The 27,676-nt window shown below is 47.7% G+C and overlaps 1 protein-coding gene across 4 annotated transcripts in view; it reads right to left on the minus strand.

The window, feature by feature from the left end:
• The window catches only part of OTUD7A (OTU deubiquitinase 7A), a 165,473-nt gene that overhangs the window by 12,328 nt on the left and 125,469 nt on the right, over positions 1–27,676 (minus strand). For all 4 annotated transcript variants that reach the window (XM_054694795.1, XM_054694794.1, XM_037510107.1 and 1 more), the window contains 6 exons: positions 25,148–25,366; positions 10,743–10,844; positions 6,378–6,505; positions 5,511–5,623; positions 3,849–3,976; positions 1,169–1,318 (listed from right to left, as the gene is read on the minus strand). In XM_054694795.1, coding sequence (XP_054550770.1) covers positions 1,169–1,318; positions 3,849–3,976; positions 5,511–5,623; positions 6,378–6,505; positions 10,743–10,844; positions 25,148–25,366 — 840 coding nt within the window. The remainder of the gene's footprint in view (positions 1–1,168; positions 1,319–3,848; positions 3,977–5,510; positions 5,624–6,377; positions 6,506–10,742; positions 10,845–25,147; positions 25,367–27,676) is intronic.

Genomic DNA, 27,676 nt, shown 5'->3' on the forward strand with positions numbered 1-27,676 from the left:
ATACACTGCTGAGGGGAGCAGTGGGCGAGATAGGCGAGGTCTACTGCACCATGTGGGTAGCTCCCTGGCTGGGGATGGAACTTGTGCTGCAGTGGCTGTGGATAGCCTCACATGTTGTGTCTTAACCCCTTGCGCCACCAGGGAGGCCTCTCCCTGCCATTTTCAAAGCAAAGACACAATGCATTGACTTAAGACAGGCCTCACATGAGTCCATCTGGCTGGTGGCTGGAATTGTGCAGTGCACAGCTGTGAGTCCATAGCATGGAAATGGCTATTGGCAGGAAACTCAGTTTAATCATTTGAACAAAAGGAAGTATCAACCTTTTGATTCAAAAGCTTACTCTGGAGCAGAGATTGGCAACCTTTTCCCATGTAGAGGTAGTTAGTAAATATTTTAGACTTTGCAGGCTACTAGTCTCTGTGGCTGCTACTAAATTCCTTGTCTTTGTAGTGCAAAAGCAGCAGCCACAGATAACATGTCAATGAATGAGTGTGGCTTGTTTCAATAAAACTTTATTTACAAAAAATAAACAGACGATGGGGCCTCCCTGGTGGTGCAAGGTGTTAAGCACCGCACTATGAAGCAATCCGCAGCCTCTGCAGTACAAGTTTGGTTCCTGGCCAGCCAGGGAGCAACCCACATGGCGAGGCAGACCTCTCCTGTCTCGTCTACTGCTCCCCTCAGCAGTGTGTTTCAGTCAGTCTGCCTGTTCTGTTCCCCACTCTGTCTCTGGTGAATCCTCTCACCCCCCGCATCTCTGGCCTGTACCCCAGCTCTTATATGCATAAATAAATAAATTAAAAAAAAAAAAACAGGTGATGGGCCATAGTTTGCCATCCCCCAATCTAGAGATTTTTTTTAAATTATATTTAAGATAAATTACAGCTATATAAAATATATAGACATGTGAAAGGGAATGACAGTAAGGCTATTTGAGGGTGGTGGAATTATTAATTTGTTTCAAATTTTAAATGAGAACTGGTCCTTGCGGTGGTTATTATCAATGGCAGCATTCACATAGGAATATGGCAGTCTCACACAAAGCCCGTCACTTTGGAGTGTGCAGGGTATGCTTCCCGTGGTGGTGGTGGGGGGTCTCCACATTCTGCCTTTGTGCCCTCGCCTGCCACCCCGCCCCACCGTCTCAGGCAGCAGATTCTGGCGTACCTTGTTCTCTTTGCTGATCCCTCTGCTCCATGGACACCAGGGCAGAGAAGTGCGCTTGGTCATAGGCGAGAACCAGGGGTGAGCAGTGGCATCTATTGGGAGGGACCTCCAGGGGCAGGTAGATTCCTCCGAATGGGATGGGTGCAAATGCTGTGGACACAAAAGAGGGTGAGGCTGTGTGGGGCTGGAGGGCGTGTGGATGGTGCTCCTCACTATCCGGTCAGAGATGAGGGTCTCAGACCACTGTCCTGGGTGTCAGCCATCCCGCTGGAAGCAGAGGGGCCTTATCCTGGCATCCTCAGGGGCCACAGGAGCTCCTGCTGACATGTTTATCACAGATGAGGAAGCTCAGGCTCAGAGGAGGTGGGTCCATTAGACCCAGAGTTCTGTGTGTGCCCAGGGGACCCAGTCTGCCTCCATGCAGAGGCCTGTGCCTTACTGGTTACACCTTGGAGACAAAAGGGACAGGGATGAGGGATTTCCACTGTTACCCTCCCCCCTGCCAGGATGGCCTGTCACCCACACAGGTGACCAAGAGCCCACCTGGCATGGTCAGTGGCGTCACTGACAGTTTCCTGGAGACCATGTTTTTCTGGATGGACCGCTTCCTCTCCTGTGTTTATGGAAGTGTCTGCGTGCAGAACAGCATCCAGGCTTCTCAAGAGCTGCTTGTTCTATATATTGAGATGCTCTGCTGTTAAGTTGGAAGGAGCCAAGTGCAGAGCTGAGGACCAACTCGTGAGTCAGACGGGAAATGAGATGGTGGGGGGTGGGGGAGCGGTTGGCTGCTTGAGTGACGAGGCGTAATCTTGTTCATTTCCTTACTCATCAAGAACAGGGAGGAAAAGCCTAAACCCTCATTGAAACCCACTAGTTTCTGGACATATCTGCTTTGACATGGCATCTGCTTTTGAATCATAAGGACCCTGGCCTCTCCAGACGTCAGTCAGCTTCAATGAGGTCTTTGATAAACTCTGGGGTCCCTCTCCCACCCTGCTTTGCCTGCGCTACGGATGGCAGTTCTGCCCGTGCAGGCTGAGAGGTGGTGAGTCCACCTTCGAGAGGGCTGCATCTTCCAGCATGGGTGGATAGAGGCAGCGTGAACCTGCCCCGTGGCTGCTGATGGCTCAGGTCCACTGCCTGGGGACCTCAGAAGCCTAGGCCCGTGTCTTCTGCCAGCTCCCTGCCCACCGTGACAATCACACAAGACAGCCTTTGGCCACCGCGGTTTAGCATGAGGGGGCTCATCCTAATTTGTCCTGCTCCCTGGAAGACCCTACTGGAGGGTTTTGTGAAGGCACAGGTTTCCATTTCAGTTGGGCTGCAGGGATCTGTCCCTGGGCAGGCCAGTCCAGCACCCACTGAGCAGAGACACTCTTGACAAGTGACAAAAGGGAAGCCTGGCACCAGGTGGAAGTAGCTTGTGTTGGTGACGCAAGTGAAAGGATCAAGAAAGCCATCTGGGGGGCTGTGGGGGAGTCTGCTGAGTGGCAGGGGCAGTTAACCTGGGAGTGGCCTTCCCAGCTGGTCATCCCTGGTCCCTCCATTTCTGCTCTTCTGCCCGTGGGCTCTTCAGCTTGGCCCCCTCATCTGCTCCAGCAGAAAGGCTGGAGGGGAGACTCGCCCTGTGCCCTCCCGGTCTTGGCTTGCCCTCCTTCCTCCAAGGCCTGAGCTGAGGGCTGTGGGCGCAGCGTGTAGCCTGGCTGAGCTTCAATTTTGTCATCTGTAAAGCAGGGAGGGCGGCGCGCACCCCAGGAGGTCAGGGGAAGACAGAAAGAACATGTGCAAAGGGGCTGCGCAGGGACCAGTGGCCCTTCCCAGTCCGTCCTCCTAGCCTGCCCGTCCTGACTCTGTCACAGCCTGCCCAGTGACTGCTGGGGAGGCCACCGAGAGGACAGGACTATTGGCTGACCCCTGAGCTGGACCTTGACAACTGGAAGCTCCTCGCCTCCTCCTTTTTCCTGGGATGTGGGTTCCAGAAACTGCCCCCCTGCTCCCAGAAACTGCCCTAAGGACATGGCGCTGTGATGGCCACGTGGTGTGGAGACCATCTGCACCATGTACGAGACCGAGCCCACTCCAGGACTCCATAAACTTCTGAGATTTTGAGGGCAGGCACGGAAATCTATTCGTCTTGCATTCTCCCAAGACAAGCCTGAAAGGATCATGAAAACGGCCACCCACTCACCTGGAGTGCCTTGTCCCCTCACATCTCTCCCTACCCTCTAAGTGCGGGGACTGGTTTCAGGTCACTCTGGGGAAGCTCTCAGGGGGGTACCACCCAGCAGTGCTGCCAGCCCTGTCTCCATTTGTTCTCTTAAACACTGATGTAACGGCTCAGGTCGCTGAGTGGCCCTGGCACGAGGCATCTCTGGTGGGGTGATTGCTGTCCACCTGCTCTGGGCTCAGGGGTCGGGGCTGGGGCTGATGGGGGGGGGTGTGAGATGCAGCCTTCATGTCACCAGGATGGCCACCTGCCATTGACACAAAGGAGTAATGCCTCTCTCCCCTGGGAGGCGCAGAGGAGAAATGAGGATAAAATAGTAAGATGTTATTTCATGCAGGGTGAGGCTCTCAGCATCTGGAAGCTCACCCCTATGCCAGGCTGGCTCTTCTCAATTGGGAGCTACACGTTCAGACTGTGGCTGAGATACGCCTGCTGTGACCTGACGGGGCTTACCTTCTCCACCTGAGTCCCTCAGCATCGTATCGGCGACGACCACGATGGGTCTTCTTAGTATGTGGGCCAGGACAAACACATGGAACTCTTCCAGACTCTCGTACACGGGGTCCTCAGAGTTGTCCACGCTGGGAGACAAAGCAAAGCAGCCGGTCACTGGACTGACTGGGCTGGGGAGGGGCAGGTGACGGACCCCATGTAGGGTCTGACTGTCCCACCGAATCTCACTGCCTGGTCATTGCAGCCATCTGAGGCCACCTCCCTCCCAGGCCACATGCAGTGGCAAATGCACAGGTCTCAGCTCAAAAAAAGGCAGAATAATGTGAAAAGTGACCGTAACCAAGACAGGTGACCTTGGGTCTCAGGGGGCAGGAACAGGGGCTGAGGTGCAGCCTTAGGAGTGAGACAGCGCCCCCAGCTCTGTGACCCTGGGTGAATGCCCTCTGGATGGGGGCTGCAGGGGACAGTCATTTGTTAGTATTCTTATTATTGCGGTGTCCTTGGAGGGAGAAGCTGAGCTCAGAGAGGAGACACGGTCTGGGAGTGACGTGGCAGCGTATGTGGGCGGTGGCTGAGGCAGGTGCCAGGGAGGCGCCGGTGAAAGGGATACTAAGGGATGCCTCAGACACATCACAGGTGGGACTTGTGGGACCAGCAGAGAGCAGAGTCGCAGGAATGGACCGAGTCTTTAGGACACTTGTCCCCAAATGCTGTAAATAAGATCAACTGTCAGTGCCGAGATGCCCCGTTGGCAGAACAAAGTGACAAACCAACCCTGTAGGACTTGTGCCTCTGGGCTCCTGTACTCTGTGCAAGAGTCATCCCTGAAGGGCCTGGGATGGGTGCTGGGGCAGCCAGCACCAGGGCAGTGGAGGGTGGGCCAGGCCCCGGTCGCCCCTGCGAGCCTGCCGGTCCCCAGGACAACTGCCAGCAGCGGCTGCCAGCAGGCACCTCCTGAGTGTCGACACCCAGCTCTCTCGTGTTTGTCTGACACACTTGCTGGCCTCAGTTCCAAAAAGCATGAAGCAAAGAAGCATAAGCCTTTGAAATGCCGGGGCCCCACGTTTCGTGGCCGCCCTGTTTGGCTGCCGGCTTCATTCCAACCCTGGACCAGCTACTCTACACGTGCACATCGGCCAAGGCAGCAGGGCCTGTGTGCCGGGATCACGGTGACATCCGCGGCCATCTGGGAGACGCTGGGCTGGCTCCGATCTCCTGCTCCCAGCGGGGCTTCTTGAAGCCAGCAAGTACACAGGTGCGTGGTCCGAGAGGCTGGTGCCCTGGGGCTTCCGAGCCCGGTGAGTGCAAGGGCGGTGTGTGGGAACCTCACCATCGTGTGCCACCTCCAATGGTCACTGCGCTGTGGACCCCTCCCTGTCATGGCCCAAAATGCAGGAGGGGGACAAGGTATAAGGAACATGGGGCTGCAGCCCACACAAACTTCATGCTTCTGCCTGCAAAAACATGTGGGGGTTATGTACACGGGTGCAGGGTTGCAGCTGTACCCCACACTCCTGTCCTGTGGTCTCCTGTAGAATCTAACCTCTGGAGGGGAGTCTTTGTGTCGCTCCAACCCAGGAGAAAGCACTTATGTTGTTCCCAGCCCTGAGGGTGGGTCAGGAGCTTCGGGACGACACTGGGGAGCGTGGGGGCAGCACTCACCCGCCTCCTGTGCCGCCGTTCTTGCTGAAGTGCGTACGAGGCTCGCTGGAGGCCAGTTTCAACAGCTCCGTCCACTCTCTCTCCCACTCCTCTTCGGTGTACACCAGCCCTGACTGGCACAAAGGGACGTGGGTTAAGGACGTGGGGGGTGGGCCTCACCCTTCCCACCTAGAGAAGCCTGGGCTGCCACACGGGACCTTCTGCCTCGGCCCAAGTGGACAAGCACCCCGCACACCTATTAGTGACCACCGACTGTCCCCATTTGCTAGGAGAAATACTTCAGAACCCCAATCTCTAATTTCAGTGCTGTTGAGCTCATCCAAGGCTATTCCCAAGGGACAAGAGGGGCTGGAGCACTAACCTGCCCACACCCCTGGCTTGGGGCTGACTATTAAAATGTTCACAGGGGTCATGGGCCAAGTTCATGTGGAAAGCAGCCTGGTTCTTCTAGACAGCAAGTGGTGATGCTCCGTCAGCCGGGCTAGGTGCCTTCTGGGCCAAGTACACATCCAGGGCACCAGGCGTGGCAGTTCAGGGCTGCCCAGCAGCTGCACCAGCAGGACCAGCTACAGATGACCTTATAAATCACCCTCCACGCTGCGACAACTTTCACAGTGAAGGTGGGTGGTCTCCATGCTTAGGCCAGGATGTGGGGTGCAAGGGGATGTGTGGTCATTGGGTGCTGGTTCTGAGCTGCTGTCATGAGGCCTCTACAGTGGGTTTAAATGGGGGATGCCTTACTACTCTCAGATGCCATTTCTGCCTGACCTCACAAGGTGGGGACTTGGCCTTGGGGCCCAGCTCTGGACTTCACGAGGTCATGCCCGGTGGGGGCCCCATGCTTTTGACACACCAGCAATGACCAACCTCCTTGTTCTGCTGGGTCTGCTGCCACCTCCACCTCCGCTTCAGGGCCTCCCTCTCGGCCCCCGTCCTCATCATGGTGTAGAGGGCTTTCCGCAAAACCAGGTCCCGGTCATGAAAACCCCACATTCCTGTAGCCGGGAGGCCCACGTGGAGCGGAGGAGAGAGAAAGGACATGAGGAGCGGGCAGGGGAGAGAGAGACACTGCTGCCACCACCTACTGGGGCGGGGACCCAGCATCTGCTTGCACAAAGATTCCTTGCTCAGTTCTTGTGGTTAGCTAGCAATTATCCTGTGTTCTTTACCCTGCTGCAGACACGACAGCCGATGAAGTTCTCTGCCATTAACGAAGACTCGAAGTCTAAATGAATTTGCAGTGGGAGGAGGCTGTGGAGAGCCATCGTGAGCAGCTCTGCCCTTCACTCTCCCAGCCCAAGCTTTTATCAAGGATATGAACAAAGGAACAAGAAAATAGCCCAATTGTGTTTTTGCTTATACAGATTAATACGTTACTGCTGAAAACAAGTTTTCCTGGTTAGTAGGGAACATGCGCACAAACCAGCATGTCCTCAGAGAACAGGAGTCAATTCTGGGGAGAAGTTCTCTTTGCAGAACTTCTAACATCCTGGGACTCCATATGCAGAGTGAAAAGGTCTCCTCCAAAAACCCCAGCTCCCTTTAGGGCAGCAGGCTCCCGACATTACCCGGAGCTTTCCGTCTGTGCAAGTGGAAGGATGAAGGCACATGTTGCCTTCTGAGAAGAAGCACAGTGGGTGAAATCGGGAGTGACTCTCCTTGGGACCCCTGGCTGGCCACTCTCAGGTCCCTGGGTTTGCTTTGAGGGACCTACACTCACTGTGCAGGTCTTGCATGTAAGCGAGATAAGGGGTGATGTGTCCCAGGTGGGGCCCGAGCCGGGGTGGCAAGCAGAACCTGCGTCAGAGGAGGCACTGGACATGTCTGTCCCCAGGAGAGAGCCTGCCTCCAAGGAGACCTGCCCCTTGCCTGGGCTGGGGATCAGGGTCATAAGGACAAGCCAGCTGTTTCCCAGCAGGTGTCCGGGGAGCTCAGATGTGATCGAGACACCCAGGCAGTGAAAGGCACTGAGGAGAGGGACAGCCCTAGCCAGGGGGGCAACAGTGGGGATATCCAGCCATCCTTCTATTCATTCACTCTTTTTTTTTTTTTTAAAGATTTATTTATTCACTTATACAAGAACCAGGGTACAGGCCAGATTCGCGGGAGGGTGAGAGGATTCACCAGAGACAGAGCGGGGAACAGAACAGGCAGACTGACGAAATACACTGCTGAGGGGAGCAGTGGGCGAGACAGGAGAGGTCTGCCGCACCATGTGGGACCCTCGCTGGCCGGCCGGGATCGAACCGGTGCTGCAAGGGCTGTGGACAGCCTCATAGTGCTGTGCTCAACCGCCTGCGCCACCAGGCGAGACCCCCATTCATTCACTCTTCCATTCATTCATTGGTTGCAGTGAGTCCCACTGATTCCATTTATTTATCTCCGCACTTATTTCACAACAAATAAAATTGTAAGTGCTGGGAATTCCCACAGCAGCAAACAGACAGACAGACCAAGTTCCTAACAGCTCCCAGAGCACACATCCTGGGAGTGGAACAGCCACCTAACTAGCAGGGAATGTAAGGAGAGATGGAGCCAGCTCAGCACAGAGTGCTGCTGGGCATGGGGTGACTGTAGACATGGAGCAAGACCCCAAAGGGTGAAGAAGGCACTGAGTCACCTTCCCAGGTAGAGGGAAAGGCCAGGGACCATGGGCGTGGCTCTCTTGCAAAACTTGAGAAGCGACAGAGAGAAAGCTGGGGCAGAGCATGAGAAAATGGGGTTTTAAGTGAGCCAGGAGTTTTGAAAAGAGGACCGACCTGCATCGAATGCTATTTTTAAAGGCTCTATCTGGCTGTGTCTGCAAATGCAAAGAAATACAAAAACCAGGAACTGCTGCCAACTCTTGAGGATGGAGTCTTTCGTCTTTCTCTCCAGTACTGAGCGAGGGAAGCCATTTCCCATGCTCCTTTTTAAACCGGCCAAGCTAATCTTACTCATCTTTCTGACCTGCCTGCAGTGGCGTTCCAGTGCTCTGCTGGCCAGGCAAGGTCCATGTCCATGCTAAGCTCCCACGGCTCCTTGCATGATCTCTCTCTCTCTCTTTTTAAAAAAGATTTATTTACTTATGCATACAAGAACTGGGGTACAGGCCAGAGATGCAGGGGTGAGAGGATTCAACAGAGACAGAGTGGGGAGCAGAACAGGCAGACTGACTGAAATACACTGCTGAGGAGAGCAGCGGGTGAGACAGGTGAGGTCTGCCGCGCCATGTGGGTAGCTCCCTGGCCGGGGATTGAACTCACGCTGCAGAGGCTACAGATTGCTTCACAGTGCTGCACTCAACCCCTTGAGCCACCAGGGAGGCCCACTTGGTCTCTCCTGCAGAGAAGGGTCCCCTTGTCCCAGAAGTGTCTGCCCACATGCCTGTTGTATATTTCTACCTGTGTCCCACCACCCTAACTCAATGTCTGGTCAGCAGGTTCAACAGCACTGCTGGCCAATGTCACACGTGGCCATCTCAGGTCTGATTCCTGTGAGGGTCAGCTACTTGGTTACAAAAGGAAAACAGAAAAGGACCAGCTGGCTGTGAGCCGCAGACTGTTGGGGCCCAGCCTCTTCTGCAGCTGGAGCAAGGCCTGCCTGTGGGAGGCTTTCTCTTCCCTGCAGGCCACGGAGGCCCCTGCTGTGCTCACTGGGAAAACACTGCCAACAGACAAGACCAGCGTGGTGTGTGGCCTTCTGATCTGTGCTGACCGGACAGGGACTCTGCATTCTGCAGTTTCTGGAGGACAAAGGCATTTCCACGCCCGAGACCATGGCTGCAGCTACCAGGCTGCTGTTTGACACAGATGAGCTATTTCTTCTACAATTTTCTTTCAGGTTTTATATGGAACAAGGTAAAATACGTTGCCTAATGAGGGAATAGTTACTATGTTATGATGAAATATGATACAACTGCTAAAATCACATTTTGAAGAATGATAGCTTGGAAAATCCACCATAGAAGTTGGAGGGAAAAATGTTAGAATCTCAACATGGTGAGACTTTACAGACTGGAAGACAAGAGACCCTCATGTTAAAAGTGGGTGGTGGGATGACTGATTTTTTGTTCTGTTATGCTAATGAATATGGAATACTTTGATGATGCCAACCAATAGAAATGTGGCAGGCTTGTCTTTCCCATATCTTCCTGGAACCCAGGGGGTGTGCAATGTTCCCCTTGCTCTGGGGCTCCACTCTCCTCTGGGCTCCCTGGGGTCTCTGTGCAGGTCTACCCTTCAGGCCTGATGCACGTCCTTCTAAGACCTCTCAGCCACATCTGTGTCCACTTCTTGCTGAACAAGCCTCACTACATGTCTAAAGAGACGCCTGGGTCCGGTGCTGGTTCTGGGTCACAACACTGACTGTCTACCTGGGCACACATGTTTGACCACCGAGGACCATACACTCATCTTAGAGTACTGGTCCTGGAGAGAGACTTAGCCACTCCAGGAATGATGAGATGTACTGGGTTTAGAAGGGATAATCAAGCTTCTAGAAAGTATACTGTAACCTTCAATTATTCAAATATTTCCACCCACACTTCAGCATTTACCGGTGTGACTTTTTTCCACCAAGAAGCTCACATCTCCACTGGAGCAAGTCACTGACCTCACTGTTGTCTGTGCTCACTGGGCTGATTCCTGTGACCCATGTTGTACTTATGTCTGTATTCTCTCTGTCAGTGCAAATGCATGGACTTCTGTCAACATAATGGACCCAAAACTACCCAACCTCATACACTGCTCCCCAAACTTCCTGTTGGAGACCAACTGAGCTCAACCCTGCCTTGAAACAGCCTGCTAATTCCTGTCTTTATGCTTTACCGATGTGATTTTCTTGCTTGAATGTCCTCAATTTTTATACTCTTTCAAGTTCTTCAATTGTTGGTAAAAAAACAGAAAACCAAAAAAAAAAAAAATCACTCAAAAGCAAACCACCTCCTCCATGAAGTCCTCTTGGATTGCTCTAGGCCACACTCTAATCCTCACTCCTTCAGCTAATGCTCAGGGATTCTTCTACCATGACAGGTGTTTTCCCATGTGTGCTGTGCTTCCACCAAGCCTGCCTGTTCCACCAAGCCTGCCTCTTTGTCAAGACAAAGAGAAATGGATTGTTGGCTCCATCTGTTGGGGGGTCCTTCCAAATGACAACAATGAATATGGTTCTACTTAGCATATGTCTCTCCTTTAAGCACACACAGAGCAAGCCAGGGGTGCTCCACCCTCTGTCTACAACCATAGAACTTACCCAGTGAGGCAGCATGTAAAAGACAGTTCCCATCCCCAGTCGTGGCCAAAGGAAGAAGCCGTTTACAGCTGGTGCACACAGTGGACCACCAGTTCAGGCGACCTGGAACAGAGGAGCATATGAGAACAGGACCCCAGAGCAGCAGAGTCCATTGTGTTTGCTGAGGAAATGTCAACATCAGCAGAGATTTTCCTGAGTTTCAGTGGGAAGGAAGAATGTTAAGTGACATCTTCTCAATTACAACATTTTTTTTTCTCTCAAAGATAAGAAATGGCCAAGTCCTCCCACCAGCTAGCCAGAAGATAAAGACATTTGGTCAAATCCCTCTCTTCTTGAATCTAGGAATATATTTTACACACAATATAAACCGTGGTTGAGTACTTTCTTTGGATGCAGTTTTACTTCCTGAAGTTACTTTTACCCTGAGTCATCCTTTTCTTGATGCATACCTTTGTATCTTTGAAAATATGATGTACATTTATCAAAACCATTATAGCTACTTAGGTATAATGTTAAATTGCATGAAAACATCTCATGGACATTTCCCTATTTGTTCCACTAAGTACAACTTCAATTCCTGGATATTCTGTGTAAAACACAGGAAGATGCTGAAAATGGTAGAGAGGATGGCGGACTGGCGAGGAATCTCAGGAATAACATAGTGGTAGTTGGTAGTAGGCTACCCAATAGGAGGCTCCACTTTGCCTCACAGATCCCAGACTAGATACTGGAGAAGCTGGCAACTTGGCAACATTAATGATGGCAGACAAAATAAATGATGTCTCTCTGGACAGAATGCCAAGACAATGGCTGCTGAGGAAGTAGTAGCCACTTAGGCAGTAACTACTTTACTCCAGAACAGGTGAATGGATAAAGAAGATGTGGTAGAGGGCCTCCCTGGTGGCGCAGCAGTTGAGTGCTGGGCTGCGAAGCTGCCTGCAGTCTCTGTAGCGCCTATTCGATCCCCAGTCACTGGTGAGGGTCCCACATGGCGCAACGGACCTCTCCTGCCACACCTGCTGCTCCCCTCAGCAGTGTACTTAGGTCCTTCTGCCTGCTCTGCTCCCCGCTCTGGCTCTGATGAATTCTCTTACCCTCCCGACTTCTGACTGTACCCAGTGCTTATATAAATAAATAAATAAACTAAAAAAAAAACTATTTTAAAAAAAAAGATGTGGTAGCTATACACAATGGAATATTACTCAGCTATAAAAAAGATGAAACCCTGCCCTTTGTAACAACATGGATAGGCCTAGAAGGTATTATCCTCAGTGAAATAAATTGGACGGAGAAAGACAGACAATATATGCTTTCACTCATATGTGGTAAATAAAGAAAATGAATAAACAAAACAAACTCGTAGGCTATAAGAACAAAATAGTGGCTACCAGATGGGAATGGGGGATGGAGGTGGGTAAATGCATGGTCAAGGATGGGAACTAGAATTCTGGTGGTAAACATAATGTAGTAGATGATTGATAAGGTTGTACACCTGAGACCTATATAATATAAAAACCAATGTTACTTCAATTAAAAAAATCACTATTAAGAATTAATTTTAATAAAGGGTGTTACTGCTCTAAGTAAATAAATTATAAAATATGAAGAATGCTGTAAGTAATCATAGAAAATCTAGGTCCTCAAAAGTACATTTAGTTCAGAATCATTGCCCAATTCAGTTATTGCCTAATAGATAATCCTATTAGCAAAGTTTAATATAATAAACCTTGCCAGTACTTTGTTTAATCTGGATACCTATCTGATCTATAGCATTTTGGGTTAAGAGTCAGTATTGTATTTTAATGATAAGTGGTTTTATTAATGTAAAATATAACTGTATTCTTAATTCTAAATGAAAAACATGTATTTAAATTAACACTACAAAATTAAAGAGATAAGCATCTATTATGTGAAGATGCTAATGCACAGGCTAACAAATTGGTCTAATCTCACCACGTGCAAGTCATCTTATTAAAACTAGATGAGAAATTCAATTAAGTACCTTAATTGACAGCACCACTGAATGGCCTGTCTGAGACATAATTGGAAGTAACATGCCATTACTTAGTGACTTCCTTTTTTTTTTTTTTTCCTAGGCTGTGAAATAGCAATCCGGTTCACCTGACTTTTACAAAGTATTTTTATAAATATCCAGGCTGGGAGATATTAAAAGTGGATTGCCACAAAGTGGAAGAAAGTGACAAGATTCTTGCTTACAAAGCATAAAATTCCACAGAGTGGCTGTAGCTCCTGGAAGCCAGAAACATTTCACAGTGAGGAGAGCAGGCCTCGTTCATTATTGGAAGTGGATCTAAGCTGGCAGCAGTGCCTCAAGAGCCATTGTGTACGGGGGTCATTAGCAGACAAACAGGAGGGGAAGGAGGAGGGACAGGGTACACACTTACCTTGGAGACACTATGGTTTGTGCACCCAGTGGCTTTCTCTCCCATCCTGGCTCCCAGGGCCCTGCTCTTATCTTTTCAGGTGAGACTAGCTTCCTTCCCTACACTGCGGGGTGAATGCTGATAGGTTCAAGACTCTCAGTGCAATGTCAAGTCCCTTTGCCAGAGACCTGAGTTGGTGTGGCCACTGCCCTGCGATGTAAGATGTAACCTGCAGGGGTCGCTGTTGGGAACTGTGCTCATCCTTGAAAAGGAACAAGCACTGGGCCCCTTCATTGCTGCCTGGGACACTGCTATATGAGGATGTGTCACGAGATGCCACTCCAGCCACAATGTACCCCAAAAGGAAACAGTACTGACCTGCTGAGGAGAGAAGAGCAGGAGGTTGGGTATGCCTGGACCCTTGATGACAACGTGGAGCTGCCAGCTTTGCTCGAGTGTCCCTATACCCAGACCGACTATCTGGGCTGATAGTGGAGTGACAGTTACTTAGGCTGCTGCTGACTGGGTTAGTGTCTCTCTTGCTTGCTGCAGGAACCACTATAGATCCCCCCACTGTGTATGTAGGGTGTGCACATTTCCATCAACACATAAAGAAACTGAGGCTCAAAGAGAGAGAACAGATGGGCCCACATGCACTGAATCTTGAAGGGGCCATTGCTCAGCCAGGACAAAATCAGATCATCCAAACTGATTTGATCCAGTCAGACATGGCTGAGTTTGTGGCGAGCTGGTTTTAACTTCTTGAGCTGCTATGATTTTAAAACATGTTCTTTAATAAATGGCAGAGCTGAAGCTCAAGTCTAAGTTCGGCTAAATCACAGAGCCTGCTGCCTCAGGAAACAAGGGCCTCTGGTTCTCAGTTGCTGGCTCTTGCGCTCAGTGTCTTGTATGTTTCTCGGATTTCATTTTTTTCTACGACACTTTTGAAAAGGGTTGATTGAGAGAATTTATACCCATCAACCAGAACCAAATGAATATCAGTCCTCTGTCATACTGGCTGCAGCTCATTCCTTTCAGTGTGAAAGAAAACAACACTAAAGATCAAGTTCAAGTTCCCTCTCTGTGCCTCCTGAATTTGCTTCTCATTTCTCTCTTCCCATATGAATTTGATATTTTCCTCATTATATAACATGAAGACAGTGTTTAAAAATACATAATATATTCAAACCTTCAGATAAATTATAGCATTAAATGTTGAAAAATGTGTGTTGTGCATAAGACTTATTCCCCCACCTTTGGTTCTACCTGAAAATCTTATTATTTCCCTCTCTCCTATATGCCTTCCCACTGTCTCTTTCCAGCCTCACTCTGGGATCGCTGGTGGTCAGGCATAGATCTTGACTCCCCTTTTGTTTCCTAGAGGAAGGCAGATCAGAAGGATTTTCTGCTCCACATTTTGTTCCAGCTTCTTTTCTAGAATCTGGGAAGGGAAGCCAGGTCATACGGCCTTTAAGTCTACACTAGGGAGAGATGGTAGGGAATGAATCCTATTGGATCATTCAAGAATGGGATAAGATATAATTGGCTGAAACTCTTATAAAATTATCATGAAAAGCAAAAAAAAAAAAAAAAAAGGAAGGAGATTTTTTTTAAGAGACTAAAGATACACATTCAAATACACACTTGAACTTTGCGTCTTGGAATAAAAAAATGAGATTTTGGAGTTAACTGGGAATAAAGTGAATGCCTTCATAGTAGCCAGCAACTTAAGTTAATACTATTTTTCTTTTTCCTAGGAATGATAATGTTCTTCTGGCTCTATAGGAGAATTTTCAGGAGATACATGCTTGCAGCATATATTCAAATGGTAGAGCAAGAAGAGCAAGTATTTAATGTATATGTAAATATATTTATATGTATGTGTATAATATAAATGTGTGTGTATATACACATATAAAGAAAGCAAGCAAATGTGACAAAATTCTGAAAATTGGTGAGTCTTGGTGTTTGTATCTATACATATCTATATGTACATCTCCCTCTCTCTCTCTCTCTATATATATATATATATATATATATATATATATGAACTTTTCTGTAGATTCAAAAGTGTTTAAAACAGAAAGAGTGCCCCCATGGGTGTGTTTCACAGTTTTACACTTATAAATGGAGACATTTTATTGCAATGCCTAAATAGTTTCTATGTAAATTAACTCATATGTCTTGATACAGTTTTAAAAATTGGTTGAATTCAGTTAAATACACTTTGGGGTATATAACTGATTTTGTTTTCAATAAGTAAATCAGAATTTTTATAGTTTGATTATAATTTTTAAATTTTTCAGAGGCATAAACCTAGAAGCTTGTAGGTGATTTTCCTGAAGTGTCCCTGGTGGATCCCTTCTCACCCCTAAGGAGATAACATCAACAAATCAACAAATCATCATCTTTTCCCTGTAGACATGTTAATCAATTATCACTGTTTCTACAAAGGAGGCAGAAAACTTCTTCAGTCTAATTCAGAGCTCTGGAGGACCTCAGGAATGCAAATTACACGATTGAGTGGAACAGGCATCTACCTAGGGCATGTTAAGTTTTTTGCCTACATTCATTTTGAGGTTGTATTATTAGGAGAAAGAGTCTTTAAAGAATGAAGTAGGGTAGGTCTAAGGGAAAAAAGCATGTTAGGGAAATAAGAGAAGAATGAGAACCTCGCTGGTCTTGTGATATCATGCCCAATAGAACAAAGAAAACAACTCTCTAAAAACGTGGAAATATTTCTTATATCCCAACAATCTCCTCTTGAGGTTTACTTTTGTTGTTTATACTCTATTTAAATTCTTCTTAATTCCTTTTAAATACGTAACAAAACCAATTTAAAATAAAATCTCTGTGCATACGTCCAAAACAGCAGAGAAAATGGAAGCTGAAGGTTTTGTCTTTAGTCATTAGAAGACAGAAGCGCCTCTCCCTAAGATGTATGCGTGGGTACAGATTTAGAGAGAAAAAGAATCAAAAAAAAGAAATTTTCCTGGTCAACGTTCTTTTGATGTATATATCCAACTTTGAAATGAAGTGTGTAAGCCCCTTATGACCAAAGTATTTGGAATGGAAGCTGAAAATATGTACCAACTCTGCAACTGCCTGTCGGTGGAGACATTTTGCCAATCTAAACACAAGAACTGGGGAAAAGGATTTGAGAGCCTGTGATGTGAGAAACTACACTGGGAATCCTCTCACTTTATGTAAAGTTAGGACCCTCAAAAAGTATCTCTTAGGTTAAAAGATCAGAAATAACTTTCCTACTGATAAAGGAAACCAAGAGATAAATTTTTCTTCTTCTAGAATGGACTTAGGATAGGAAAAAAATCCATTGACAATTTCTTTCAGAAATGTTGTAACTATTTATTTGGCTCTGATTTGAGCTAAAATTGATTTGTGACTTGGAGGCTATAACATAAGCCATTAATGCAAAAATTGTTTTATAATGCTAATTCCCCTTGGGAGCCTAGCATAAATAAAACAATATCTCATTCAATACAATTGAGGAGACCCTCAACACAGGCCACACAGGATTCCCACAGATACTGTTATGCTCTCAATCTAGAATTATAAGCCCAGCGGGAAATGAGGCATCATAAGGAAAGGTCATAGACAAAAATTCAGCAGTTCATAGGTACCCGTGAATTGGAGGTTAAAATTACTAGCAAGTGTACACAAGTATATTTAAAATATTTAAAAGATAAAAAAGAATGAAACAAAGAAGAAGCAGATTTGAGAAACATAGATATTAAATATGAAAATCTATAATAAGATAATTTAAAAAACCCAGAGTCAGTTTCATATCAGATTTGACACTGTTGAAGAAAAAATTAATGTACTTAAAGATAAGCCATAAGAAATTATATAGAATACAACTGGTTTGGGTGTGGGGTGGGGGAAAGAAATACAAAAGAGAAGTTATGAGACATGAAGGATAGACTGAAAAAAGTCTAACACTGTCCACTTGAAATTCAGGAAGGAATAAGAGAGGCAATATTGAATAGGTATTGACTGATGATTTTTCAGAAGAAATATACAGGAATAAATCCACATATTTAGAATGTCTCAGGCATGTCAAGCATGAAAAATAAAAATTACCTTGAAATAGTGAAACTAGAAACTGTAAGACAGAGAAAAGATCTTCAAGCAGGCTTAAAAAGAGATTACCATTGTGGAAAAGTGACAGCTGACTTGTAGAACGAAATAAAGGAAAGCAGAAGCCGACAGAATAATATCTTCAATGTGCTGAACAGATATAACTGGCCACCCAGGATACTTTGTCCTGCAACAATGCTATTCTAATAGGGGAGTGAAACAATGACATGTAAGACTAATAAAATCTGAGAGAGTAAAATTAGCAGACACTCACCCATGAAAATTCTAAATGATGAACTTCAAATAGAAGGAAGGTCTGATATGCAAGAAGAAATGAACAAAAACAAAAATGGTAAATATATGGGTTGATCTAAATGAACAATGGCTGTATAAAACAACAGTAATAATGTCTGATGGGATTAATAGAATTGAAATAATGATAGTAACAGAGGAACCAGGAGGTGGATGAACAAAATTAAACTAGTCTAATGTCCACGTATAGATTAAGATATTGATTAATCTGACATGTAATTTGTGTGCATATTTTATATTTTTGGGTGACCTCTCAATAATAAGAAAGAGTGGTTAACTTCAAAATTAGTAGTAGGGGAGAAGAATGAAATGATGAGAAATATTCAAGTGATTTCTAAAAAGCTTGGAGGGGGACGAAAAAATCCACATCATACCAGAACAGATAGTTGTCAAGTTGATTGTAAGAATAAATCAACTGCGTGCTATTTGCAAAGGACACCTCTGTGACATGGGAATACAAAAGTATTAAAAATTAAAATATGGCAAATGGTACTCTAGGCCCAATTTACAAGTATTTCCTTTCCAGATTACTGCCCCCATAAAATGCAAAAGGGTATCCCTGAATTACTGAAGGGGATGCTAGCTGCTCACTGAGTCTGTAGACACAAGGCTAAGCCATAAACTGCCAATGCATATTCTGTCACCAAACTGGATTTGATCATTACATTTTTTCTTATTTTCACATGGACTTGTTGACAGACTGGCTTCTCCTAGATCTGAGCCATCATCAATTTCATTTTCTCATGTTTTAAGTCATCCAAAAGTTCTGTTTTCTAGCCATTCCTCACAAACCCCCTACACTTTCTTTTCACTTTGAGTACTTGAATGAACAAATGGAGTCCACTTTGGTGCTATTTTTTCCACATAAATAAAAATGAGAACAGTGACAATACAGTAGGGAATCAGTCCATTGACAAGAGGTCAGAAATGCCTGGGATCACGTACCTAGGACAGGTAAGTTTCCCATAGACATTTCCCCTTTGAAATCCATTTCTGTGAATGGACAAGAGCTTTGGGATCTTGTTATGATGACAAGATGCCTTTCAGCAATAACCATCAGGAAACTTGGAAAAAGAGATTGTATCACCTAGACAAAGTAGGAAGTACATAGCACACCTGGGCCACAAGAAAGTGGGAGGTTTTTTTGGGGGGGGTGTGGAGAGAGGCGGGGGGAGAGAGAAGAGAGGACAAGAGAGAAGCAGAGCTGGGGAGCACACAGGTTGGGGTTCTGCTTTTATTGGTGCCGAGGGTGGGAGGTCTCAGGTTTTTCAGGCTCACTCTTTATTGGTGAATTTAAATTTTATGACTGGGAATTCAAAGCACAGAAAGAGAGTCCAAGGAAGGAAAAAGAAGTCAGTTCCAACTCAGCACTTTTCTAAATCAACTGGAGCCTCAGTGAGGGAGGCAGCCTGGTTCTTGCAAAGTGTTTATTCTTGAATCAAGACAAAACTTAATTATGAGGCTGGGGAGGTGGAAGGCGAGGCCTCATGATTTGATTTAAACTGGTTTGCATTAGGTAGCTCTAAGTCCAGAGTGCTATCTGGAAATATTTAGGGATCCTCAGCATTAGGAGTGCATGTTAATCCTGACCATGAAAGTGGGGTGAAATCATCTTCTAGTAAGAGTTTGGAAAGACAAGTGGGAATATTAAGAGGAAGAGCTTCCAAAGCAGGGATGTGCAAAAAGTAGGAGGAAGCTTCTGTGGATGTTCAGCAGTGGGGAGACCTTTGCTATTAACCTTTAAAGTCTCGGGCCTCCCTGGTGGCGCAAGGGGTTAAGACGCAAACTATGAAATTATCCACAGCCACTGCAGCACAAGTTTGATCCGAGGCCAGGGAGCTACCCACATGGCGCAGCATACATCTCCTGACTCGCCTGTTGCTCCCCTCAGCAGTTTATTTCAGTCAGTCTGCCTGTTCTGCTCCCCACTCTGTCTCTGGTGAATCCTCTCACCCCCACACCTCAGGCCTGTACCACATTTCTTGTATGCATAAATAAATCTTTAAAAAAAAAACACAACTGGTTTGCAAAGTCATGACTCTTACTGGGTTGAGAGCATTCCTGTGGCTCTCTGGAAGGTGACCAGTCATGGCAAATGCCAGCAATTTCCAGAATCTGGAGAACCAACCATGGCCTGGTGCTATTCTCACATCTCAGCTGGAGTCAGAATCAGATGTCCAGGCTACAGGCCTTCTCATGAGCTCTAGGACTGGGGACTGGGGCAGGGTTCCTAGTCTGAGCTCTGATATCTCCCCAGACAATAACTTCACTACAAGCAGAAAAAGATGTGGGGACTGGATTGTGAATATGTTTAAAGAACGCAAGGAAGAAAACCACAGGCGAGTACCGTAGAGGGAGACTGCGGGGTATGAGCGAGGAGCTATTAGTCACTTATTCTGCCTTTTCTGAGCCGCACTCATTCCTCTGATTCAGACATGACAATGGAGACAATGAACTTGAGCTTTGTAACAGATGGTTACCACACAGTTTAAAATAAGATGCCATTTTGCTCATCACCTGCTAAGACTTAGATGAAAGAAAAGAAAACACAATTCTCCACGAGAAAGATGAGTGTATTTTTGCTCCCAAAGCAGCCCCCTTTTTCCTTTAATACCACTGCCCTCCTGAAGTGAGCCCAGCCACTGGGACCATTGAGGCCCCTTCTTGGAGGACTTCGACTTGCGTGCACTTATGCCAGCTTCTCCCACAGGGCCACGGAGCGATGCCCGCCCTACTTTTCTGTTCATGCACAACCAGTACTCCACATTGTGAAGAGCTGCGCCAGAGGCCTGGCAGGCGGTCCAGACAAGCTCACGCCTGCCTATGGCTTCATCTCACACTGTAACACCTTCACCTGCATCCTTAGCCTGGGCCTCGCCCCAATTCCCGATGCACGTGTTCAACTGGACAGCAACTTCCCAGGTCTCACCAGAGTCTCAGCCTGCCTGATGCTCCTGGGTTCTCTGTTGCCCCCAAACCTGCCCTCTGCCAGGGTCTGCATCCCTCATGGGGCCATCACAGCCAGCATGCAGAGGGGCCAGGCCCCCATCCAGTCCCACAGCCAGCCCGGTAGGCCCACTGCCAGGCCAGATCTGCCCAACATTGTCATTACTTTCACTGCAACCCCCATGGTCCCTGCCACTCACTGTCCCTCCTCCCTGGACTAAAGCAACTGCCTCCTTCCTACCTTTCCTGCTTTTTCTCCTGCCTCCCAGCCACCTTCTTGACAGATCGGCCAGAAGAGGTCAAATGTGAATCCAAAACACATCCCTCCCTGCTCAGAACCCTCGGGGGATGGCCTGCCCAGCTAGTGTCAAGCACAAAGGCTTGGGCAGCTCCCTGAGCCCCTGGCTACCACTCTCTTGTCTTCCTGCCCAGAGCCCAGCCCTCAGTCCCCTCATGTGCCCCTGGCCTTCCTCAAACATCACAAGCCTTTGATGCTGTGACCACTCTGCCAGTGTCCCCAGCACTCAGCCCCCTCTGACCTTTGGAGGTCCACTTAGTTCCCCTCATCCCTTGGGTCCCCTACTTTGCTTCTTAATTTCCTCAAGCAGTCCTTGCTGTCTCACTCCATGTTTATGGTCTACCTTTCATTTTTTTCCTTTGCCACTTGAATTGTATCTCTGCGTGGGTAGGGTGTCACCAGCGCTTCGCAGCCAGCGCCCAGCACCCGGATGGAGTATAGGCAGCAGCAGGTGGAGGTCTGTATCGGGTGACTCTGGGTTTCACAGCCATCCCATGTGGCTGCAGGAAAGCCAGGCTTGAGAGGACCGAGCACCTGGCTGGTTCTCTGAGCTCACCAGGGTCAGTCAGTTTGGGCTGACTCTCGAAGCCTCAAAACCTCCCCAAGGCGCAACCGTATTTGCTCCAACCCCCATATCTTTCCACGCAGACAAAACTCAATTCCAAGACTCAAAGGGGACCCTAGATATTTTTTCACAAATATGCCTCTGTCCTTCGGACCCTTGAACAACAGAAGCACTTCCTACAGCTTTGACGTTCATCTTCTCCATGGTCAGGGCATGTGACATGAACTGTCAGTGAGGTCAGCCTCTCAACTCAGTAAGTCTAAGTTCTTAAAAGATGTTTCCCAAGATTGGAGAGTTGGGGTAAAGTAGGATCCTTTACAAACGCTAGTCCAGAAAGGAAAATGTAAGTGATAAAAATGAACATGTGAAATATGGAGAGAACAGCACAGAAGACATCACAAAGAAGTAAAGGCTGTGGGGGGCATGATCAGGTGTGGGGAAGGCATCGAGCAGACTCTGTGCCTGGGACCAGGATTCTAGCTAGAATACAGAGGCAGCAACTTCTGGTGCAACTCCCTGTTGTCAGACCTGAACCTCGCCAAGGTGGGCACTGCCGTGGCATTCGAGAGAAACCAGCTCAGGAAACTTTTCTCTTTCTTAGTCTGCAGTAATTCCCCTTCTCTATGAATAGTGAATCTTTATTTATTTATTTATTTATTTATTTATTTATTTATTTATTTGTTTGTTTATTTAAATATTTTATTTTATATAATTCTTACATCTATTATGAAAGCTGTGTGGAGATTCCACAACCTACTAAAGATAGAGCTTCCATATGATCCAGCAATTCCACCCCTAGGTATTTACCCAAAGGACACAGAAACATCAATTCCAAAGGGCACCTGCACCCCTATGTTTATAGCAGCACTGTTTACAATAGCTAAGCTTTGGAAACAACCCAAATGCCCAAAAATAGATGACTGGATCAAGAAGATGTGGTACATATACACCATGGAATATTACTCAGCAATCAAAAAAGATAAACTCATACAATAGTGAATCTTTTGCTCAAAACATATTTTCTGCATCATTCATAGAAGCATCTTTGGAATAGACAGCCTCCACAATGAGCAGTTTAGGGTTATTGCTAATGGGACTGTAATGGGACTGTTTTGTGCTTGTTGATCACCAGTGACCTCGAGGCAAGATGACGCCATGCTGTGGGTCAGTCATGAGCTTGCTTTTGGTGGCTGCGCAGCTGTTGAGAAAACAAGTCACCCACAGCCACGACGTCAGATCGAACACAGTGACTGGGAGCTTGCACCCTGTTCTCAAACCAAGCACGGCACGGGTGAGGATCACCTGAGTCCTGTGGTTGACACCTGGTTGCCAGGCTGCCCCACACAAATAAGGCCTCACTGCTCACCAGCCCTTCTTTTGTTTGCGGCAGTGCATGCCGCCTGCCCAGAACAGGTGAAGAGACCCCTTAGCCTGCTCTACAGCAGTGGCGTGAAGCCAGGCCAACAGGGTTGCTGGGTGGGGCCTGGCATGCTAGCTTCCTGGCCGTTTCTCATGTGCCCTGTAGATCTGTCCTCTTTGTACACCCAGGGTGACCTGCAGGGACCCCAGTAATGAGCTCTCTGGTCTCTCCCCTCCTGCCAAGTTGGGGAGTTGGTCAGAGCTGGGCTAGGGGAAGAGTATGGCTGGAGAATTCACTTCTCTAGCACCTTCCTTCTCCCTCAAGTCACAACTCCCGCCGACGGCCCTCTCCACCTGCCACTCCCATCCTCTGCACCTTTGCCAGGCCCACGGGCGGGGGGCGGTGCTCCTGCAGTGCGGCTCCCAGCACAGCACTAACCTCTGCTTAGAGCCCGTAAGTCGGACCCACCCTCGGCCTGGGGCCCGTTCACGGCTCCGCTCATGGAAGGTGTGCCTCCTTGCCTACCAAGGAGGAAGCGACTGGTCCATCCAACACATGGTCAAGACCATACCAACCTGTGGATCCTCCTGTCAGGTCTTCTGCAACCCTCGAAAGTGCTTGACAATTTTGTGTCTCAGTCAAGAGCTGAGACCAGCGCCACTTCCTAAGAGAGAAGCACTCACTGGCCTGAACAGCCTCGCTCCTCCATCCCGCTGTGCTGGGATGTCTCCCACTCACGGGGCATCTCCACGTGCCAGGCCTTTGGAAGAGAACGCTCTGCTTCACAGCGGATGGGATCAGCCGACTGAAGGTGGTGTTGAAGGCCTTGTCCCTGACCCCAGAGAGAACAACGGCTGTGACCAGGCAGAGGCAAGCTCCAGGGGCACCATCAGCCTATGCTGCAGGTGGAGCCCCCATGGGCCTGAGAGGAAAGGCACAGAGTCTTCCAGAAGCCCCCAGATGTGTGATTTTGCAAAGATTTATAATTCAAGTGGCAGCAAGTGGACAGGTATTGCTCAGTGTCAGGAAGACTTGCACCTGTTTTAGACATTTGTTTTGAGCTAATTATTTTACTTATGGGACTCCAAAGAGGACAGCTGGGCTTGCTCCCCGAATCTCTTCCTTACTGGGATGGCAGAAGAAATATCAAGGTAAGGGGGACACTGAAGCCAGGCTAACCCAGGCTGGGGATGGCAGGGGGCGAAGTACAGAAGGAGCCGATCATGTAACACTCAAAGGACTTCACCAGGCCCAGCCTGTCTTCTCTTTGCAGAGGGTAATTGAGGCCCAGGGAGGTTACCCAGCTTGCCACGGAAAGGAGAGGGCCTCCTGGTATTCTGTAAAGCCTCCATCTTTCTTTTATTGTGGAGATATCTAAATGACAGAGTGTGTTTGGGATAATGGTGAGAATTTTGGCCCAGGGGATATGAGGATAATGATGAGAGTTTAATTACATTTACTTTCTGATACAAGGTATAGTAGTATATCTATATATCATATTCACTTTATGGCTGTAAATATAGATCTTACCAGGCAAAGGAAGGGAGAAGAGAAAAAAGGAAGGCAGAAAGAAGGAAGGAATAAAATCTTGCATCCTGAGAACATTCTCCCAATCATTCATCAACCAGTCTTACAATGCTCAGTGGCCATAATCAAGCCTCACCAAAATCCAGTCACATAATCCCAACCCACTCTATGGCATACCCTGTTATCAAAGGCAAGATAAGAGATGACAAAAGAAAACTATATGCCAATACAGCTCATGAAACAGAGTCAAAAAACTTTCAAAATTGAAATAAAATTATATGTACCCCCCTTATATACCTAGTCCTATCTTCTGCCCCTCTCCCCCTAAACCACAGAAACCTTCTTCATTTATTAATATCTGCAGTTTTGATGAGTATTTTGCTTTGTCAAATCATCTGCTATATAAATATCATTCTGACTTGCTTTACTAGACACAACAACCTCAAAATTCTGCTGTTTTGTTGCAAATGTTTTGTTGCAAACATTTCCTTTCTCCTATGGCCAAACAGCATTCCACAGTGTGGGTGCAGACCATGTCTTCTGCACCCAATATTCTATCATAGCATTAGGAGGCTGCCCATGGCCTTTCTCATCTTTGTTGGCACCCGTCGGGGAGCTGGGTGGCGGAGAGGAGAGGAGCAAAGCAAAGAAGCATGGAGTTCTCTGTAGAGGGGACGGGCCTGGCAGTTTGGATTGAGGAACAAAGAGAAAGTGCAAGAGATCTCAGCAGCGCACAGTCAGCTGCCCCTTCTCCCGCTGGTCCTGGGCTGGGGCACAGCCTGTCCTCAGGACAGGGGTTCTGGTTCCGGCCTCCAGAGTCTGAGCTGGAAATCCCCGAGCCAGACACACATCTCTCTTGCCCCCTCACTGTTTCCGGAGCCTGCAGGGTGTGGGCCGCTGGGACCAGCAACTCACCTGCCTGCTCCAAAGCTATCATGGTCGCCTGCTCAATCAAGTCCCGTTCAATGAAGCTCCTGAAGTCTTCACTGTACACGCTCAGATCCGGCAGCTGGAACGTGTAGATTGGCATCTCCAGGGGGAACTGCTCGTTGTTGCACTCACTTGCCACGTGGGACCGGGCCAGGGAGACGATGGCTGAGCTGGCGTGGGAAATGCCCCGGGAAAGTCGCTTTTCTGCAAGGGGAGAGGGAATGACAAGCACGAGAATGAGTGTGGCTGTGTGAGTGTGCACACCTGGGCACACACACAACATGCACATGTACACAAGGACAGGCTCACTGGATGCATGCACACTTGTGTGTGTGCACACACCACAGACACCGCATGTCACACGACATACCACACACGTGCATGGCATACATGTACATTTTCATACACACATGCTCACATGCGCGCACACACACACGCACACCCATCTCCTTCCTCCACCATCCTGTCAGTCTTTTCTTGCAGGCCACCTGCTGCTGGGCTAACTCTACTCGGCCTGGTATAAGGCACTTACTCACTCTGAGTCATGGAACCATTTAGAAGGAGGCGAGCTGCCAGCCCACAGCTCCGCACCCATTAGCATCGTTAAAGATCACCAGCCCTGCTCTTTGCATCGTAAGTGAAAGCCAACTCAATCCAGCAGAGCTGCCCTCTTCCAGCATTCAATGCTAAGAGCGAGACTGCTCTTATTTTCGTGCATTTATATATTTTAAGCAAGCAGCAATTGATTTGGGCTTTCTCCACCGTGGCTTGGATTTGAAGGTTAGGTTACTTTGTTCAAGTTACTCTGATTGACACAGCTCACACACAGATGCCCGAAACACATGCCATAGGGCATGACACACAGGTAGGATTTCTCTGAAGTACCTGTGATGTGGGGAGGAAGTTGATCATGTGATCTCAACACAGAAGACACATTTGTTCTCTGGATGCTATAGAAATGTACTTGTGCTTTTAAGTCTTGTGTTTAAATAGCTGACATCTAACATAACACAAGAATTCTTAAACTTAGGATGCTAGGTAGAGGTTGTCTTTTTTACATGCGATATTTGTAATAATGGGGAATTCTTTTGGCAAGACAGTGGTCTTTTCTTTTGCTCAGAAAAATAAAATTCAAACTGATGTTGGAGTGAGTGCTGCGAGAAACGTGTGGCTCGTTCCTGAGTATATCTGTGCAGGTCATTAAGACTCCCACTTCATTTCAGGTGAGCCTGCTCATGGGCCAAGTTCTGGTTCAGGCTGATGGCCTGCGTTCATCTAGAACAGGAGCAGTTTACTTCTGCCCTTGACCTCTGCTGCCTTCATCACCCCAGCACCACATACCAGCCAAATAGGACAGCTCCTTAAACCCCAGAGCCTGTTGAAATTATCCACACGAGCCACCCCGAGTCTGTTTACCCTGTCTTGCCTATCCCAACGAAACTATAACAATGGCTCCTGCCCCTGCAGTCTCTCATCTCCCTCTCCTGCCTGACCCTGGTGCTGGTCCCTGTGGCCCTGCCTCCCATCTCTCCAAAATGATGAGTGTAAAAGCATCTTTCATGATAGCCTCTTTTGTGTCTGTGTGTCTTACATATTTGATTAAAACAACTCCCAGGTACATTTTAAAACAGGTGGGCAAACCTTTCCTTAAAGGGACAGACACAAACGTTTTAGGCTGTCAGGGCCACACAGTGTCAGCCACAACTACTCAAGTGTTTGTGGGGCTGAAACAATGACAGGAAATACATTCACGAGGGGGTATGGGTGTCCCAATAAAACTTTATTTAAAAAACTGGCAGTGGTCAGATTTGGCTCCTAGGTCATCGTTGAGAGAGCTGGCGACATTGAGAGAGCTTCATTTTCCATTTTGTTGCACTGTGACTTCAGGAGGAATTCAATAAAGGATTCATACATCTGGTTCAGACACTAAAAGTTACTAAAGTAGACAGGATTGTTCATAAGACTAAATTAATGGAGTTTTGTTTGTGGATTTATGTTCCTTTTCCTTAAGTTACATCTGGTCAAAGTCACACAGGAGCAGAGTAGACCCTGATTCCACGCACCAATCCTGCCAACCCCCGTGAGCAGGCAAGATGATTACTTGCTGCCTGTCAGACAGTCCAAGGAGGGTCATTTTGGTGTCTGTTGGGATTATGGCTCATGAGCAGGCAGGAGCTGAGGTGTGTGGCCCCGAAGGAAGGTCCTGAGGGGGAGGAGCAAACCCAGTGTCTGCAAGAGGTGGTTCCTCCGTCTGTTCTGAGAGTAGCATGAGGGAGAATTTAAGAATAATATCATTACAATGGACAGTCAGTAATGGAGCCTACTGTCCCTTCCTTAAACCACCTTGCTAATCCAGTGGAGCAAAAGTGGGTGAGTTTCCAGGGATAGTGGTTTGGGGAAGACTGAGGAGGGGTTCTAGGCACGCCCCAACCTCCCCAGGAATAGTCCCGCCTCTCCACGGCACCTCCACCTCCTGGGCTTAGTAGTTACAACACAGGGGCTGCAGCTCTTGGA

This window comes from Talpa occidentalis, unplaced genomic scaffold, assembly GCF_014898055.3.
Source record: "Talpa occidentalis isolate TD23 unplaced genomic scaffold, MPIMG_talOcc4v2.1 talOcc4.14, whole genome shotgun sequence".
In the NCBI taxonomy this organism is placed as follows: Eukaryota; Metazoa; Chordata; class Mammalia; order Eulipotyphla; family Talpidae; genus Talpa; species Talpa occidentalis.